This window comes from Aotus nancymaae, unplaced genomic scaffold (genome assembly GCF_030222135.1).
Source record: "Aotus nancymaae isolate 86718 unplaced genomic scaffold, 86718_ANA_hifiasm-v0.15.2.pri h1tg000004l, whole genome shotgun sequence".
Taxonomy (NCBI): Eukaryota; Metazoa; Chordata; class Mammalia; order Primates; family Aotidae; genus Aotus; species Aotus nancymaae.
Window position 1 is genome coordinate 38,173,610 of NW_026988415.1, and position 15,655 is coordinate 38,189,264.

A 15,655-nucleotide genomic window follows, 5' to 3' on the forward strand; every position below is an offset into this window, starting at 1 on the left:
TGCTGTCTAAACATATATCACCCAGAATTTAGTTTTTCTCCCTTTTTCATTATGTTTAATAAAGTTTGATTATAGCATCATGCTTAGCCAGTAGGTGTCACTTGTAGCCTGATTTATCCTCAAGATTCCTTTAAATGTAAGCTTTGGATTAAATTATTCACAACCAATTATTGGATTAAGTTGTATACAACCAATTCCCAACTTTAGAAAGCTACATATTTAAAAATCAAGTGTGTCTTGATCACTTAAAATGAGGAATAGATGTATAATTCTACACAGTGTATGTGAAGTGTGTAGGCAGCAACATTGGCTCCTAGAGCTCCGCATTTTAACGTATATAGATAGGATACCAATTATAACATCCTATGACCTAGAAACAACCTTATCTGATGCATGCCGGGGATCATCTTCTTAAGGCATGATGGGAGGGAACTCAGTCTAGAGCATTGAAAGTATTGTCAACATGGCAGCTGAGGTGCTTTCTTTGCTAGGAAAAGCTGGGAAGAGACTGGCAGAATGGCGACTTCAGGAGTTAATACCTCTCCAGGTGATGAAGTAAACAGGTTCAGTTTATCTTGTGAGAGACGCACCCAAAGATCAGTCATAACTGTGAGACAATTTCAAACTAGCCAGGCACAGGTGTTTTGTGTTGGTATACGGCATCTGTATAGTCATCTTAGGTTTTGTTTTGCTTTTCTCAGTTTTAAAATGTATTTATTATAATTACTGTATATTTGAGCTTAAGGTTTGATTGCACAAGTCATTTCCTATTTAGTACACTGCTTGTTATTTGCAGTATAACAATTTGAATCAGATGAGACAAGTGCCGTACTAATACATATATTTTACCTGATTATTTTGTCTTGCCGACTGATGAAACATCTTGTTAGCAACTCTTAATGCCTTTATTTTCTTAAGGTATTGGCATTCTCTAAGTTTTAATGTTAAAGTATAAAGTTAATTGTAATGCCTCCTGTAAAGTTTGATTTCATTTGCAAAGTGAAACCATTCTTACTCAGTCCAGTAGTTGAACTTTTTCTTGTACGTTTTACAATCATTTAGAAGTTTTTAATAGTGTGTGAAAGAAAATGAGATTTTAAGGAAGCACTCCACCCCTTTACAAAAGTCTTTGTGATGCAACATCTATTTAGAAATATGATCTTTTAAAGTACAGCAGGTATTCTTATCTGTTTAATCTCTTGGAACTTTTACAATTGTTTTCTGATTTAATGTTTACTCGTTTGTAACTAATCTTTTTCAGAAGGCACATTGTCTCTTTATTTTGTATTTAAATTACTCTTAAATAATGTGTAATTTGAAAGTGAGACTTCTAAAAAGTAGCACTTATATAGTTAACTGTTTATTTTCAAATTGACTTAAAAACTTTTTGTAAGATCTTATGTCAAGGACAAAGTTAATTTGTCACTACTGTGTGTTTCAACTTAGCAGATGCATGGATCCTTGCTTGGTTTAGTTCATTTTCTAAAACTTTTGAAAAAATGTCTTGGCATTAACCAACTGCAGTTCAGTAGTTTTTCTCTTTTATTCTCAAATTGGTGTTATGTCACATGCTTCTGGGTAAGATGATTTCTTCTTTTAAATTCAGACTTTAATTAATATGTAGTGTTTGTTTACATTGTGTACTAGAGCTTAATGTATCACTAACGCTTTTTGTGTTTAACCTATCTCAGAGTGTTTGAAGTAACTGGAATGAAATACTTAACATTAAACCTCACCTCAGAACAAAAAAATAAAATAAAATTGAATCTGATGTTTCGCTAAAACTTCTAGTACTTACTGGACATCTAGAGAGCCCCCCTCTTCCCACACACAATGTCTTAGGATATAGGACAGATCAGTGCTCAAAATTGTTGCCAGTATTTTTTCATACCCAAACTTTGTCACTCTCACTTATTTAGATTATACCAGTGTGACCAGGATCACAGACAATTGAGCTAAGAACATGGACTTTAAAATCAAATCGACCTGGGTTCAGATCTCTACTCAGCTGTGCTATCTTGGGCAACTTAATCTCTCTGAGTCTGTTATATCCTTAAAATGAAGATACTACCTCAAAGGAGTCTTCTGAAGGATTAAATGAGATAATATATCTGAAGGACTTAGCACAGTGCCTAGCCTGTAGTAAATGCTCAATACCTGGTTATTACTAAGATTCCCATATGGAATGTTAAAGTTCAGCAGGAGCAATTAATTATCCAATGACTGAAGATAATGCCCTGCCTTTTTCTGGCTGACATACAAATATATTACTTGATCTCAAGGAAGCACCACTCAAAGTTCATGTCCTCCTAATGGTGGGATAGCAGTAACACTCTTCATACGTGGAAGGACCACATACCTTTGAAAAGTATCAGTGAAAATGCACATAGTGCAAATTGTGTAACCTTCATGCTTTTATACCACACATCTTTTCTCTCTGTGCAACAGGCAGTTTTTCCAGTTTTATATTTTCTATTAAGCAACTAACAACATGTTCAAGTTTATTTTAATTACCAGGAATTTTAAGAGTATAGTATTTCCTAGGATGTTGGCATGGACAAGTGATTGCTTTTTAAGATGATTAAAGTTAGCTACCTTAACGTTACTGTACTTGCATATATTTTTACTTTATAGAACTAGAACAATTCAGTGTACATTCTTAATTCATTAAACAGTTTTACTGAAGCAAATACACAGAGGCTCTGTTCCAGTCACAGATTCAGCAGCAAATGAGACCAACTCTCTGCTTCGTGAAGCTGATATTCTAATGAGGACATAGACAGTAAACATGAAAAATAAAACATATGGTATATTAATGAAAATTACTAAGAAAAAAATAATGCAAGTATGGGATAGAAAGTGTGGGAAAACAATTTTAAAAGAAGGTGGCTGGAGAAATGCCTCACTGAGAAGGTGTTCTTTGAGTAAGAAAAAGAAAAGGAGGCGAGAGAATAAGCTACGTAGTTGTCTTGGAAGAACATTCTAGACAGAGAGAACATCAAGTACAAAGGTCATGAGGCAGGAACAAAAGGGACTACAGAAGACTGTTCCAGAGAAAGCATACTAGGAGGTGAAGTCAGAGCCTTGAGGGGTAGGGGAAAGATTATCTAGTCTTGTAGGTTACACTAAGGACTTTAACTTATATTCTGGGTGAGTCATATGGGAATTCTTTAAAAGATTTTGAGCAGAGGAATGGTATGATCTAACTAACATTTTGAGAATAGTACTCTGGCTTCTGAGTTTAGAATTTATAGTAGAGGTACAAAGTCGAAGCCGGAAGACTAGACTGGGTATCCCATTTATCCAGTTGAGAGATGATAGTGGCTTAAACCAGGATGGTAATAGTGGAGGTGGTGAGAAGTAGTTGAATTAGATTCAACTGTTTCGTAAGTCAAACCCTTAGGATTTGCTGATAAATTGCCTGTGGAATGTGTGAGAAAGAGAAGGGAGTAAAAGGGTGAATCTAAGATTTTTGGTCAAAGCAAGTGGAATAGATAAGAGATGGGTAAGACTGGGTGAGATAGGATTGTGGAAGGTTGATCTCAGTTTTGAACATGCTAGGTTTGAGGTATTTAACTGACATCTAAGTGGATCTGTTGAGGAAACAGATACATAAATCTAGTGTTTAAGGTAGATTTCCAGGCTTGAGGGAGAAATTTGGAAGTCATCATGACATATATATATGGTATTTAAAATTGTAAGGTTCAAGGACCAAGCCTCATATCATTTAGAGGTCAGGAATATGAGGAAGAAGCAGAAAAAAAAAGACTAAAAAGGAATAGCCAGGCAAGTAGGAAGAAAACCCGAAGAGTATGGTCTCCTGGAAGCTAAGTAAGGAAGTTTAAAGCAGAAGGGGGTTCAGCTGTGTTAAAGGCTGCCAGTCGGTCAAGGAAGAGAACTGAGCTTTAATTGACCTTTGGATCTAGTAGCATGGAAGTCACTGGAGACCCTGATGAGGAGAACGAGTTTATAGAGTGGTAGGAGACATAAGCCTGATGGTAGTGGGTTCAAGAGAAAATAGGAGAGAAGTGGGAGACAGAGAGCCATAGACACCTCTTTCAAGCAGTGCCAAAGAGATGGAAAATAAATGGGCTATAGCTGAAAAGAAGGTACAAGGGAGGGAATGTTTTCTAAGATGAAAGAAATAACAGCTGGTTATGATGCTGAAAGGTATGGTTCACAAGAGCAGGGGAAATTAATGAGGCAGGACAGAGAGGGAGGAATTGGTAGAGTAGCACTTCTGTGTCCTTGTAAAGACAGGGTGTAATGCACAAGTGAAGCTGTTGGCCTCAGCTAGGAACATCAACAGTTCATCCATGGTCACAGGAGAGAAAACAGTATGTGGCCACAGATGTGATTAGGTGGGTAGATGTAGTGGTGAGAGTTGGTGGATATTCTTTGGATTGTTGCTGTTTTCTCTGCAAAATAGTCAGGTCAGCTACTGAGAATGAGGCTGGATGAGGAATGTTGGTGGTCTGAAGAGAGTGAAGTATGAAATCCGGAAGAGTGGGCCAGTGAGTGGACTAGTGCAGTGTGGTCTCTCTGCATGAGGGAGAGCCCATTTGTGGTAGCAATCACAAATTTAAAGTGAGACATTCAGCACAGTTGTGTGTTTCTCACAGCAAATTCAGCTGCATAGGTACAGGTACAGATTAGGTGGAGAATTGGGTAGGATAGAACCAGGCTGAGGCTGAGTTGATTAAGTACAACCAAGTGAGAGCATGGCAAGAGAGATGAGTGCATTTGTCAGGAATTGAGTATGATTGCCTATGGAATTTAAGAGGAGCAAGACAAAGGTTTCTCCCAGCAGCACTATAAAGTAGGTCATACAAACAGTATTCCTGTTTTACAGATGAAACCATTAATATAGAGCTTTTTTAAAAATTATACTTTTAAGTTCTGGGTTATATGTGCAGAACGTGCAGGTTTGTTACATAGGCATACATGTGCCATGGTGGTTTGCTGCACCCATCAACCCATCATCTACATTAGGTATTTCTCCTAATGCTATCCTTCCCTTGGCCCCCCCAACCCCCCGACATGCCCCTGTGTGTGATGTTCCCCTCCCTGTGTTCATGTGTTCTCATTGTTCAACTCCCACTTATGAGTGAGAACATGTGGTATTTGATTTTCTGTTCCTGTGTTAGTTTGCTGAGAATGATGGTTTCTAGCTTCATCCATGTCCCTGCAAAGGACATAAACTCATTCCTTTTTATGGCTGCATAGAACCATGTTTTAAACACAGATCTATGAGCCTAGAAAATGTTTGTTGTTTCTCTTATGAGACATTATATTCTGCCTAATGATGGGTATAATGCTGTGCCCTTACCACCAACTCTTTTTTTTTTTTTAAGTGAAATGGAATGTTCAAATCTTTTTTGAAATGAAATCAATAGGCTGAGTATAACCCCTTGAAAACCTCTTGATAAGGAAGTATTGTAGTTTAAGATGGTAGGCAAAACTGGGCAGAGGCTGGTTAGTGTACTTGAAAGAACACTGGGTGCTCAAATTGTGCTCTGCCATTCATTTGCTTCTCTGTAAGATGAGGGATCATTCAATATCAGTGGTTCAAATATTCAGCGGAACTGGAAGTTCCAAGGAGTCCTTTAGGGGCTGTTATAGCCTCCCCTACTAGAGCAGCTCTGCTTTTTGCTTTCATCTACACTTGTGTTTTCATATCCATGTAAGATTTTATTCAAATGGATGACCCATTACCCCCTCACTACCTGCAGAAAGAATTTGAAAACCTCTAGACTGAATGATCTTTCTGGTTTCTTTCCACCTGAATGTTCTTTGAGCCTTGCCTACGTGTGTGTGTGTGTGTGTGTGTGTGTGTGTGTGTGTGTGTGTGTCTGTACTAAGCACCATGAGGATTACATAGAAAGCATTTCTCTTTCTCTAAGACCTCAGGCAAGTATGTATAAAAGATTAAATATATATAACATGAATAGCTAAAAAACATACAGTGCAGTTTAAACCCAACTAAAGTATAAACTCTTCAAAGGCTATTTTCTATTTCTTTATATATTTTCAGCCTTAAGTCTGTAGATTTCTCAATTGAGGGTAGGGTGGTACTCACCTCTTAGGGTAATTTTATAAATGTGAAGACATGCTTTCATGTCTGCTAATATTGTCTCTGAGAACGTATGCATTGAAACAAGTATTTTTTGTTATTTTAAATTAGTTTCTTTATCGTACTCTTTTATTACCAGTAAGAAATTATTTTTGAAAATGGTGTGTTGGTAGATTATGACTATCCTTGATGTTTATGAAAAGGTATCACAAAATATTTGTCATAAGAAAGACATCTTGGGTTTGATATGGTTGAGAACTACTGGTCTGTGTTCTATACTAAGGTGCCCAGAAGTTTGGAAGTGAAGGTAACATAATCATGTATCAGATTGAGTGGTAGCTTTGCTAATGATGTAAGAAATTAGAAAAAGTGAAGATTGTTCTGGACTTGAGTAGTCATGAAATCTTCAATGGGAGGAGAGGATTGTTAGAGGGGATCTTACATATTGAGGACCAGTACTGTGATAAACACTTGACATGACACACCTTATCTTGAAGAAATGAATGAGCAGACTTGTCTAAGAGACTGAGAAAGTACTTTCAGGTAGGGTAAATCATAGAATTTAAACCTGGAAAGGCCCTAAGAGATCATCCAGGCCAGATATTCTTATTTCATGGTTATTGCCTTTTGAAGTTCATGGATGGATTTCAAGGAACTTGTGAGTTCCTTGAAATTGTATCATTTAGCATGTCTTTCTGAGGGGAATTGGGTTTCTAGTTCTCATTCTCAAAAAGGCCTACTGATCTAGTGTGCTCCCAGACTCAGGCAGATGGTTTGCTCAAGGTTACATAGCCAGTTAGGGGCAGAGATGAGGATTGACACCCAGTGATTTCTAGTTTCTTGCTCATTTCAGTGCACTCAGCTAAATGACATAATCAAAGGCAGAGGCAGGATTAAGCTACCATTTTATAGTAGACGATATAAAAACAATCAACTAGCCTGGGGTCAATTGAATTAAGTCTGTTAGTCTTTCTACAAAAGTTGCAGAAGGATGGGCTTCAGTTTGTCTCTTCAAAGTTGACTAATACTTTGATTTTTATTGTTGAAATATGCTACTACTCACCAAAATAGCTTTCTCAGTGGAAGGCAAACTCCTTGAAAAATACTACTATTCTTGGACCGGGTGCAATGGCCCCCGCCTATAATCCCAGCACTTCGGGAGGCCACGGAGGGCAGATTACTTGAGCCCAGGAATTTGACCACAGCCTGAGCAACATAGTGAAACCCCATCTCTACAAAAAGCACAAAAAACCTAGCCAGGTGTGGTGACGCACATCTGTGTTCCCAGCTACTCCAGAGGCTGAGGTAGTAGGATCTCTTGAGCCCAGGAGGCAGAGGTTGCAGTGAGCTGAGATCATGCCACTGCACTCTAGCCTGGGTGACAAAGTGAGGTCTTGTCTCAAAAAAAAAAAATTACTATTCTTGAGACTGTTTCTGTGGTTTCTTTCCAATGACACTGCTTTTCTAACCTACAGCAGCCCCCAGCTTTCTACGTAATCCAATCAAAATTACCTTGCCTGATCTGTCAGATCTTGTAACTACCATAGTGTATTTAGTCAATGTGTACCCTGTGCCCGAGTCAGACTAGTGTCCTTGCTATTGGTACTTCCTATTCTCCCAAAGTTCTTTCATTCCCACCTTTTTTTTTAATATGGCCTCTGAGCCTGGAATGCCTTCTTTTCCTCTTTCATTTCTAGATGCCCAACATAAGGTCCAGCTTAAATCTGATCTCCACAAAGTCTCTCCTAGTTACTCTTGGCCATTTTGGACTTCCTCTGAACTCCTTTTGCATTTATTGTTTATACTACTGCTTATACTGTATGTGGTAGTTGTGTATTAGTTATGTATTACCACAAGGCTTTTCAGTAGAATTGCTTTAGTGATCATCTTGGGAATTGGGATTCCGGGAATTCTGGGGCAGGACTCTGGACATCCCCAAACCCTGTTTCAGCCAGAGCAACTCCACTTTTTTTTTTTTTTTATTGCATTTTAGGTTTTGGGGTACATGTGAATAACATGCAAGGTTGTTGCATAGGTGCACACATGGCAGTATGATTTGCTGCCTCCCTCCCCTTCACCTATATCTGGCATTTCTCCCCATGCTATCCCTCCCCAACTCCCCAACCCCCCACTATCCCCCCTCCCCCCCAACAGACCCCCGTGTATAGTGCTCCCCTCCCTGTGTCCATGTGTTCTCCTTGTTCAACACCCGCCTATGAGTGAGAACATGTGGTGTTTGATTTTGTGTTCTTGTGTCAGTTTGCTGAGAATGATGGTCTCCAGGTTCATCCATGTCCCTACGAAGGATGTGAACTCCTCCTTTTTAACAGCTGCATAATATTCCATGGTGTATATGTGCCACATTTTTCCTGTCCAGTCTATCATCGATGGGCACCTGGGCTGGTTCCAGGTCTTTGCTATTGTAAACTGTGCTGCAATGAACATTCGTGTGCATGTGTCCTTATAGTAGAACGATTTATAATCCTTTGGATATATGCCCAGTAATGGGATTGCTGGGTCAAATGGAATTTCTATTTCTAGGTCCTTGAGGAATCGCCACACTGTTTTCCACAATGGTTGAACTAATTTACACTCCCACCAACAGTGTAAAAGTGTTCCTATTTCTCCACATCCTCTCCAGCATCTGTTTTCTCCAGATTTTTTAATGATCGCCATTCTAACTGGCGTGAGATGGTATCTCAATGTAGTTTTGATTTGCATTTCTCTAATGACCAGTGATGATGAGCATTTTTTCATATGTTTGTTGGCCTCATGTATGTCTTCCCTTGTAAAGCATCTGTTCATATCCTTCGCCCATTTTTGAATGGGCTTGTTTGTTTTTTTCTTGTAAATCTTTTTTAGTTCATTGTAAATTCTGGATATCAGCCCTTTGTCAGACGGGTAGGCTGCAAAAATTTTTTGCCATTCTGTTGGTTGCCGATTCACTCTATTGACTGTTTCTTTTGCCGTGCAAAAGCTGTGGAGTTTGATTAGGTCCCATTTGTCTATTTTGGCTTTTGTTGCCAATGCTCTTGGTGTTTTGGTCATAAAGTCCTTGCCTACGCCTATGTCCTGAATGGTTTTGCCTAGGTTTCCTTCTAGTGTTTTTATGGTGTTACGTCTTATGTTTAAGTCTTTAATCCATCTGGAGTCAATTTTAGTGTAAGGTGTCAGGAAGGGGTCCAGCTTCTGCTTTCTGCATATGGCTAGCCAGTTTTCCCAACACCACTTACTGAACAGGGAATCCTTTCCCCATTGATTGTTTTTTTCAGGTTTGTCAAAGATCAAGTGGTTGTAGATATGTTGTGTCGCCTCCGACGCCTCTGTTCTGTTCCATTGGTCTATATCTCTGTTTTGGTACCAGTACCATGCTGTTTTGATTACTGTAGCCTTGTAGTAGAGTTTGATGTCTGGTAGTGTGATGCCTCCCGCAACTCCACTTTTAGTATTACATATCGGCAGTTTGCAGTAGTGTTTATTAGAAGAGATGGTTTTGTTGTACCCCCGTCCCCACGTGCCCAAACAGTTTAAAAAACACTGGATCTGTCTTCTGGGATAGTTAACTCATTATTGTTAACTTGTAATAGGCAAGGACCAGGAATTAATACTACTTTAGACTTGTATTACCACTCCTAGGCAACTAGTGCAGTTTTGAGCACAAAGTGGATATGTAGGAAATGATTTTACAATTGTATTGCTCCCATATGGGGAATAGGAGATAGTAAATAGCATTTCTTCAGAAATTTAATGAAGAACTCAGAATAATGTTTCTGGGTTGATCTTTGAGAAATAAATCTAAGTTGGTAGTTTCTGCCCCACTCCCCTCCCTTTAGATGTACATCTAACCCTATTTAAAGATGTCTAGTTTATATACACGTTTAAGAGAAATCTCATTCTTGGCATACCCTATTCTTCCAAAGTTTTGCCAAACTTAAATATCATATTCATGTATTTATATAAGCATTAAGGCTGTTATTCAACTCACAGAATGATATGCAGAGCTCCAGTACACCTAGAAACCTAGAAAAAATTAAATTCAGGAGTTGGTGTGCTCAAAGACATTTATGTCAATAATGATTATAAATGGAAAATGCCAGCCTTTCAGACCAGTTATTTCAGTTTTCTGTAATTAATTGTGTAAGGTAATAAAGACCTGAGTATTTAAATCAATTGTGCTATCAACTTGTTAATACTCTTTTGTTTTTGTTTTTGTTTTTCCTGCTCTCTGCTTGGTTCATTGTCATCACCTGCAGGTGTACTTTATTGTCGGCTTCCAAAGATTACTAACTTTTATCTGTATCACTAAGATTGAACTGCCTTGGCTCTACTGCTATTCTTACTGCTGCTTCCGTTATTGCCTTCTTCAGCAAAATAAGGCTTTCAAAAGCCAAAGAATAACAAGAAATAAGCACCGTTTTAGAAGCCTTTCCACTATGAAACTTAAGCTAAATGTGCTCACCATTATTTTGCTGCCTGTCCACTTGTTAATAACAATATACAGTGCCCTTATATTTATTCCATGGTATTTTCTTACCAATGCCAAGAAGAAAAACGCTATGGCAAAGAGAATAAAAGCTAAGCCCACTTCAGACAAACCCGGAAGTCCATATCGCTCTGTCACACACTTCGACTCGCTAGCTGTAATAGACATCCCTGGAGCAGATACTCTGGATAAATTGTTTGACTATGCCGTATCCAAGTTTGGGAAGAAGGACAGCCTTGGGACCAGGGAAATCCTAAGTGAAGAAAATGAAATGCAGCCAAATGGAAAAGTTTTTAAGAAGGTAAAGTATTTTAGTGCTTTTCATTTATTTTTTTAAAGACGAAGACACATTTGTTTTATCATAAATCGAGTGTGTTTTAAATATGCTGGCATTCTATTATAGTGATGTGTAAAACTACTCAGAAGCCGCTCATAGGTTCTGTATGTTCACTTAAGAGCATTTTTGGAGTTTTATGCTTTGGATAGTATTTAAATTGCTTGTTTGAATATACTAATATTAGATAATGTATCACTTTGACAGTTAATTCTTGGGAATTATAAATGGATGAACTATCTCGAAGTGAACCTCAGAGTGAACAACTTTGGTAGTGGACTCACTGCACTGGGACTAAAACCAAAGAACACGATTGCCATCTTCTGTGAGACCAGGGCCGAATGGATGATTGCAGCACAGACCTGCTTTAAGTACAACTTTCCTCGTAAGTGCCTCGTGTTTTAGCAGGAGGGAGAGAAGGATCTTTGCTTGCATGTGAAAATTGTTTTGAGATGCTTATGATTTCAAAGTACGTGTTGGTTAGCCATTTTACACACAAATTATGTCCATAATACAATATGTAATATTGTGGCTGAAAGATATCTAATAACTCCTGTTAAATATGGTAACTTCTAAGAGCTAATATGGTAATTGACATCTTTAAGGGATGTGATTTAGACTTTTATTTTCCAATTGGAAATGAATTGTACCTAAAAGAATTGGAGTTTGGAGGTATTTTTTGGAGGTGATATACAAAGAGTAATAATTAAAAGAACAAAAAACAATTCTTAGGGTAATTCAAGTTCATTGCTTCCCTTTGAGATCCCTTATTTGACTTATTCCATTTTACATGTGAAATATGCATATGACAGCTGGAATTGGCATTAGATATGTTAGAAAGTAAAATTGAGTATATTTCTAACACTCAAGCATTTGTTGTTGTCACTACTTAAGAAATAAACAATGCATTGTCACACAGTAAGTACTCTGTTGTTTGTTGAATGAAATATAACATTGTAGGGTAGGATTGAAGAGTTTGAATTTCAAACAAAAAAAATAGATAATATGAAAATGATCCCCTGTGTACCCATCACCCACTTTCAACGATGAACAGCTTGTGAAAAGTGGCTAATTTTAACCACGTTGTTGTTTCTGGTTGCCAGTCTAGAGCTGAATTTCCAATTCTTTCTAAGTTTAGAAAATGTCCTTTGATTCTAACTGATGTTGGTTTAAGTTTATGTTTAATTTTTGGTGGCTTCTAAGGAGTAGATCTCCTTGATCCCTCTAATTAAAGTGTGGAGGTCACCAATCACATTGGACATTGGACTCACTAAAACGGCTTCTTAGAAGGAGTAAGAACATTATTTGTGGCTGATCTTCTGACTTAAGATCCTTAAGATTTTCAAGGACTTATCTATTCTTTGGAGGCTATGGCCAATGAAAGTGTGTATCACAAGGAAGCCCTAGCTGGGCCAGTCTAACCTGAATTGAGTTCAGCCAGTACCTATTGGCCTTGGGCATCTTAATTGACAGATTTTTGATCAGCTGTGGCAATGCCAGTATTCTGTGTTTCTTCAGGTTTAGGAAGTGAGAGTTCTGGGAATTTGTAAGAAAAACTTTGTGCTACCAGGGAGTTTGAGGCAAGGTTGAAAGGTAGTAACAGAGACTATGAAATCAAATTAAATTACACAATGTCTTGGTGTCTCTAAGTGTACCTATTGTTAAAGACTGACTTAAATAATATCTCTTTCTAATAGATGTTTATTACTTAAAATTTGTGTTTATTTTTATTACGTAGTTGTGACTTTATATGCCACACTTGGCAAAGAAGCAGTAGTTCATGGGCTAAATGAATCTGAGGCTTCCTATCTGATTACTAGTGTCGAACTTCTGGAAAGTAAACTTAAGGTAAATATGAAGTTTTCTTTTAATTCATGGTTGCATTGTCTGGCAGGACAGGAAAATGTTCAATAAGTGAATTTTTGTTGCAGGCTCCAATTTAATAGCTGTTTTGTTTTTCTTTCTGCTCAACAGACTGCATTGTTAGATATCAATTGTGTTAAGCATATCATTTATGTGGACAATAAGACTATCAATAAAGCAGACTACCCTGAAGGATTTGAGATTCACAGCATGCAATCAGTAGAAGAGTTGGGATCCAACCCAGAAAACTGTAAGTAAAGCAGTAAAAATAATTTAATTTACCTATTCCAGGTTTGTTATTTCAGTAGGTTAGGGAAACAAGTGACATGAATAAATCCACAAAAATTCTTTGACTGAAAAAATAAAGTTTAAAAATGTTTAAAAACTATCAAGACCATATATGACTAAGATTTTCTCTCCCTTTCTCCTCAAAAAAAGTAACTTAGTAAATTTCACTAAATAGTTGAGATGTAATCAGTGGTTCAGACTTTATGGCAGTTGCTGTCAAATGATTCCTTTTTTTTTTTGATATGGAGTGTCGCTCTGTCACCTAGGCTGGGGTGCAGTAGCGCCGTCTCGGCTCACTGCAACCTCTACCTCCTGGGTTCAAACAATTCTCCTGCCTCAGCCTCCCGAGTAGCTGGGATTACAGGCACCCACTACCACCCCGGCTAATTTTTGTATTTTTAGTAGAGATGGGGTTTCACCATATTGGTCAGGTTGGTCTTGAACTTCTGACCTCAGGCGCTTCATCTGCCTCAGCCTCACAAAGTGCTAGGATTACAGACGTAAGCCACCGCTCCTGGCCTGATTCTTCGTTTTTTAAAAATAACCCACTATAACCTTCCAATTTGGGCCTCATAAAAGAATAATGTCTTAGGCCTTCCATTCAGTGAACTTTCTGAAAAAAATGCTTAATGCTAGTTATCTTAATGATGTTTCGGAGGATGCAAAACTGTTTAGCAAGATTAATGCTTGGATTTATTTTACCACTGAGGCGGTGTTTGGTATTTCATGTGAAACAACTGTACCTTGTAGCAAAATGTCAGTTGGCCGTCAGGGCAGAGAGTTGAGGAGATTAATACTCCATTTGAAGAGTTTCCTTATCATGGTTAATGAGATGGTTATAATACCATACTACAATGAGGAGATGATTCATTTTTGCAGAAGAAAATGTTGGTCGAACTTCTACTCAGCTTCTGAACATTTTACTATTAGATAATGAACACGCATTTATAGTAACAGGTATAGATTATAGCTTTCTGCCATGTGTCCAGAATGGCAGAGAGTCTGAGATTTTACCCTGCTTGCAGGTAAACAGATATGCCTGCAAAACTTCATGGGACCATAGACTTGGGTCAGAGATGAGGGACACTTTTTACTCACAACAATATCAGTAGCTAGAAGTATCATATCAGCATTTGTGGCATAGGAGAGGAACTCTGAGCTTAAAGGGCCTGAATATCTTCTTTTTTTATACTGGAAAGTAAGCATGCGTGCTGTTTGCTCTGTAGGGAGACACTGTCTCTGTGAAACATGCTTGTAAAAATAGTCTGGAACAAAGTCAGTGTCTCTGCTTGCAAGATGTGCAGAACACGAGAGCCATGGAGAATTGTTTCTCTATTCCAGGTTGACTCTGTAAGATTGGGGTAAATTTGACTGGGAAGTCCTGCTTGGTAGGGATCAGTTGCCAGTTCTGCTGATTCACCAAAGGGTGTTGGCCCCAAACTAAGGGGTCAGCAATCTTCATAATTTTGTGTGAGCAATGATGTAATAGGCCATATATCCCAGTTAGTTCTATTCATCTCTGCAATAGATAGGATACATATGTTTTTGTGGTACGTAGTTATTATGATGCCACTTTTTGCATATTTATTTAAAAGTGGGCAGAAGCAAAGTATCACATTATGTGCTTAGATTAAGATGAATTTAACTTAGCTACTGCTGTTGCTTTGGTTAATCATCAGAGGAAGTACACAGTCCTTATTTGCTTGGTTTATAAACTATGACTGTAACTTTAAAAAGCCTTAAAATTAGCCAGTTTAAGTATAACTTTATCTTTATTTCAGTGGTATAGCTCACTGTTTTAAAAAGTTGTTTTAACTGGTGTATGAAAATGTAAATAATTTTTGTAAAGATTTTTAAATCTGATAATCCTGTTAAACTTAGTATTTAATTCTGATATATCTGTGGCTTCTTAGCCATTTTGGTATATTCTTGGAAGAATTAGTATTTAATTCTGATATATCTGTGGCATCTTAGCCATTTTGGTATATTCTTGGAAGGAAAAGCAGTTACTAGGTTAGCACTATACACTGTCCTGAAAGTGGAAGCTCCAGGGTGCTGTTTAAAACTCAGCATCTTTGAGTTTAACATCGGAGTCACCTTTAAAGATCAGATCCAGTGGTTTTCAATCAGGGGCATGATAAGAGAATCACTTGTGGAGCTTTTGTTCTATCCCAGACGTACTGAATCTGAATTTTCAGAAAGGGGGTTCAGAAATAGTATTTTGTTTAAGTTCTGCAGGTGATTCTGATACCCACTAGTGGTTAATAACCACAATCTGTTCAGCTGTCTTATTTTAGAGATGAGAAACTGAGGCCTAAGAAGTTTATACACAATACTCTATCCTCCTGATTCTCCAAAGTCCTATAAATCTTTCCACAATATTGCTCTGTATACAGTATTGTGGAGGGGCAACGCACAGACAGGGATTAGGTTAAACATCCAGAAAATGGGCCAAATTGAGTCCAAAATTCTCACTTCAACCAGAATTTGACAAACATTTTTGTCTTCTAGCCCAGGCTGAAGCACAGTGGTACGACCATAGCTTACCACAGCTTCAACCTTTTGGGATCACCCAATCCTTCTGCCTCAGCCTCTTGTGTAGCAAGGACTACAG

At 37.9% G+C, this 15,655-nt stretch overlaps 1 protein-coding gene across 5 annotated transcripts in view; it reads left to right on the top strand.

The window, feature by feature from the left end:
* Nucleotides 1–15,655, top strand: part of ACSL4 (acyl-CoA synthetase long chain family member 4) — a 90,560-nt gene that overhangs the window by 40,557 nt on the left and 34,348 nt on the right. For 2 of the 5 annotated variants that reach the window (XM_012451720.3, XM_012451719.3), the window contains 4 exons: nucleotides 10,618–10,857; nucleotides 11,098–11,275; nucleotides 12,629–12,738; nucleotides 12,865–13,003. In XM_012451720.3, the coding sequence (XP_012307143.1) occupies nucleotides 10,630–10,857; nucleotides 11,098–11,275; nucleotides 12,629–12,738; nucleotides 12,865–13,003 (655 nt within the window). In that variant the 5' untranslated portion in view covers nucleotides 10,618–10,629. Of the gene's footprint in view, nucleotides 1–10,307; nucleotides 10,858–11,097; nucleotides 11,276–12,628; nucleotides 12,739–12,864; nucleotides 13,004–15,655 lie in introns of those variants that run through there. The other 3 variants (XM_021676420.2, XM_012451721.3, XM_064361791.1) reach the window with 3 other exon arrangements.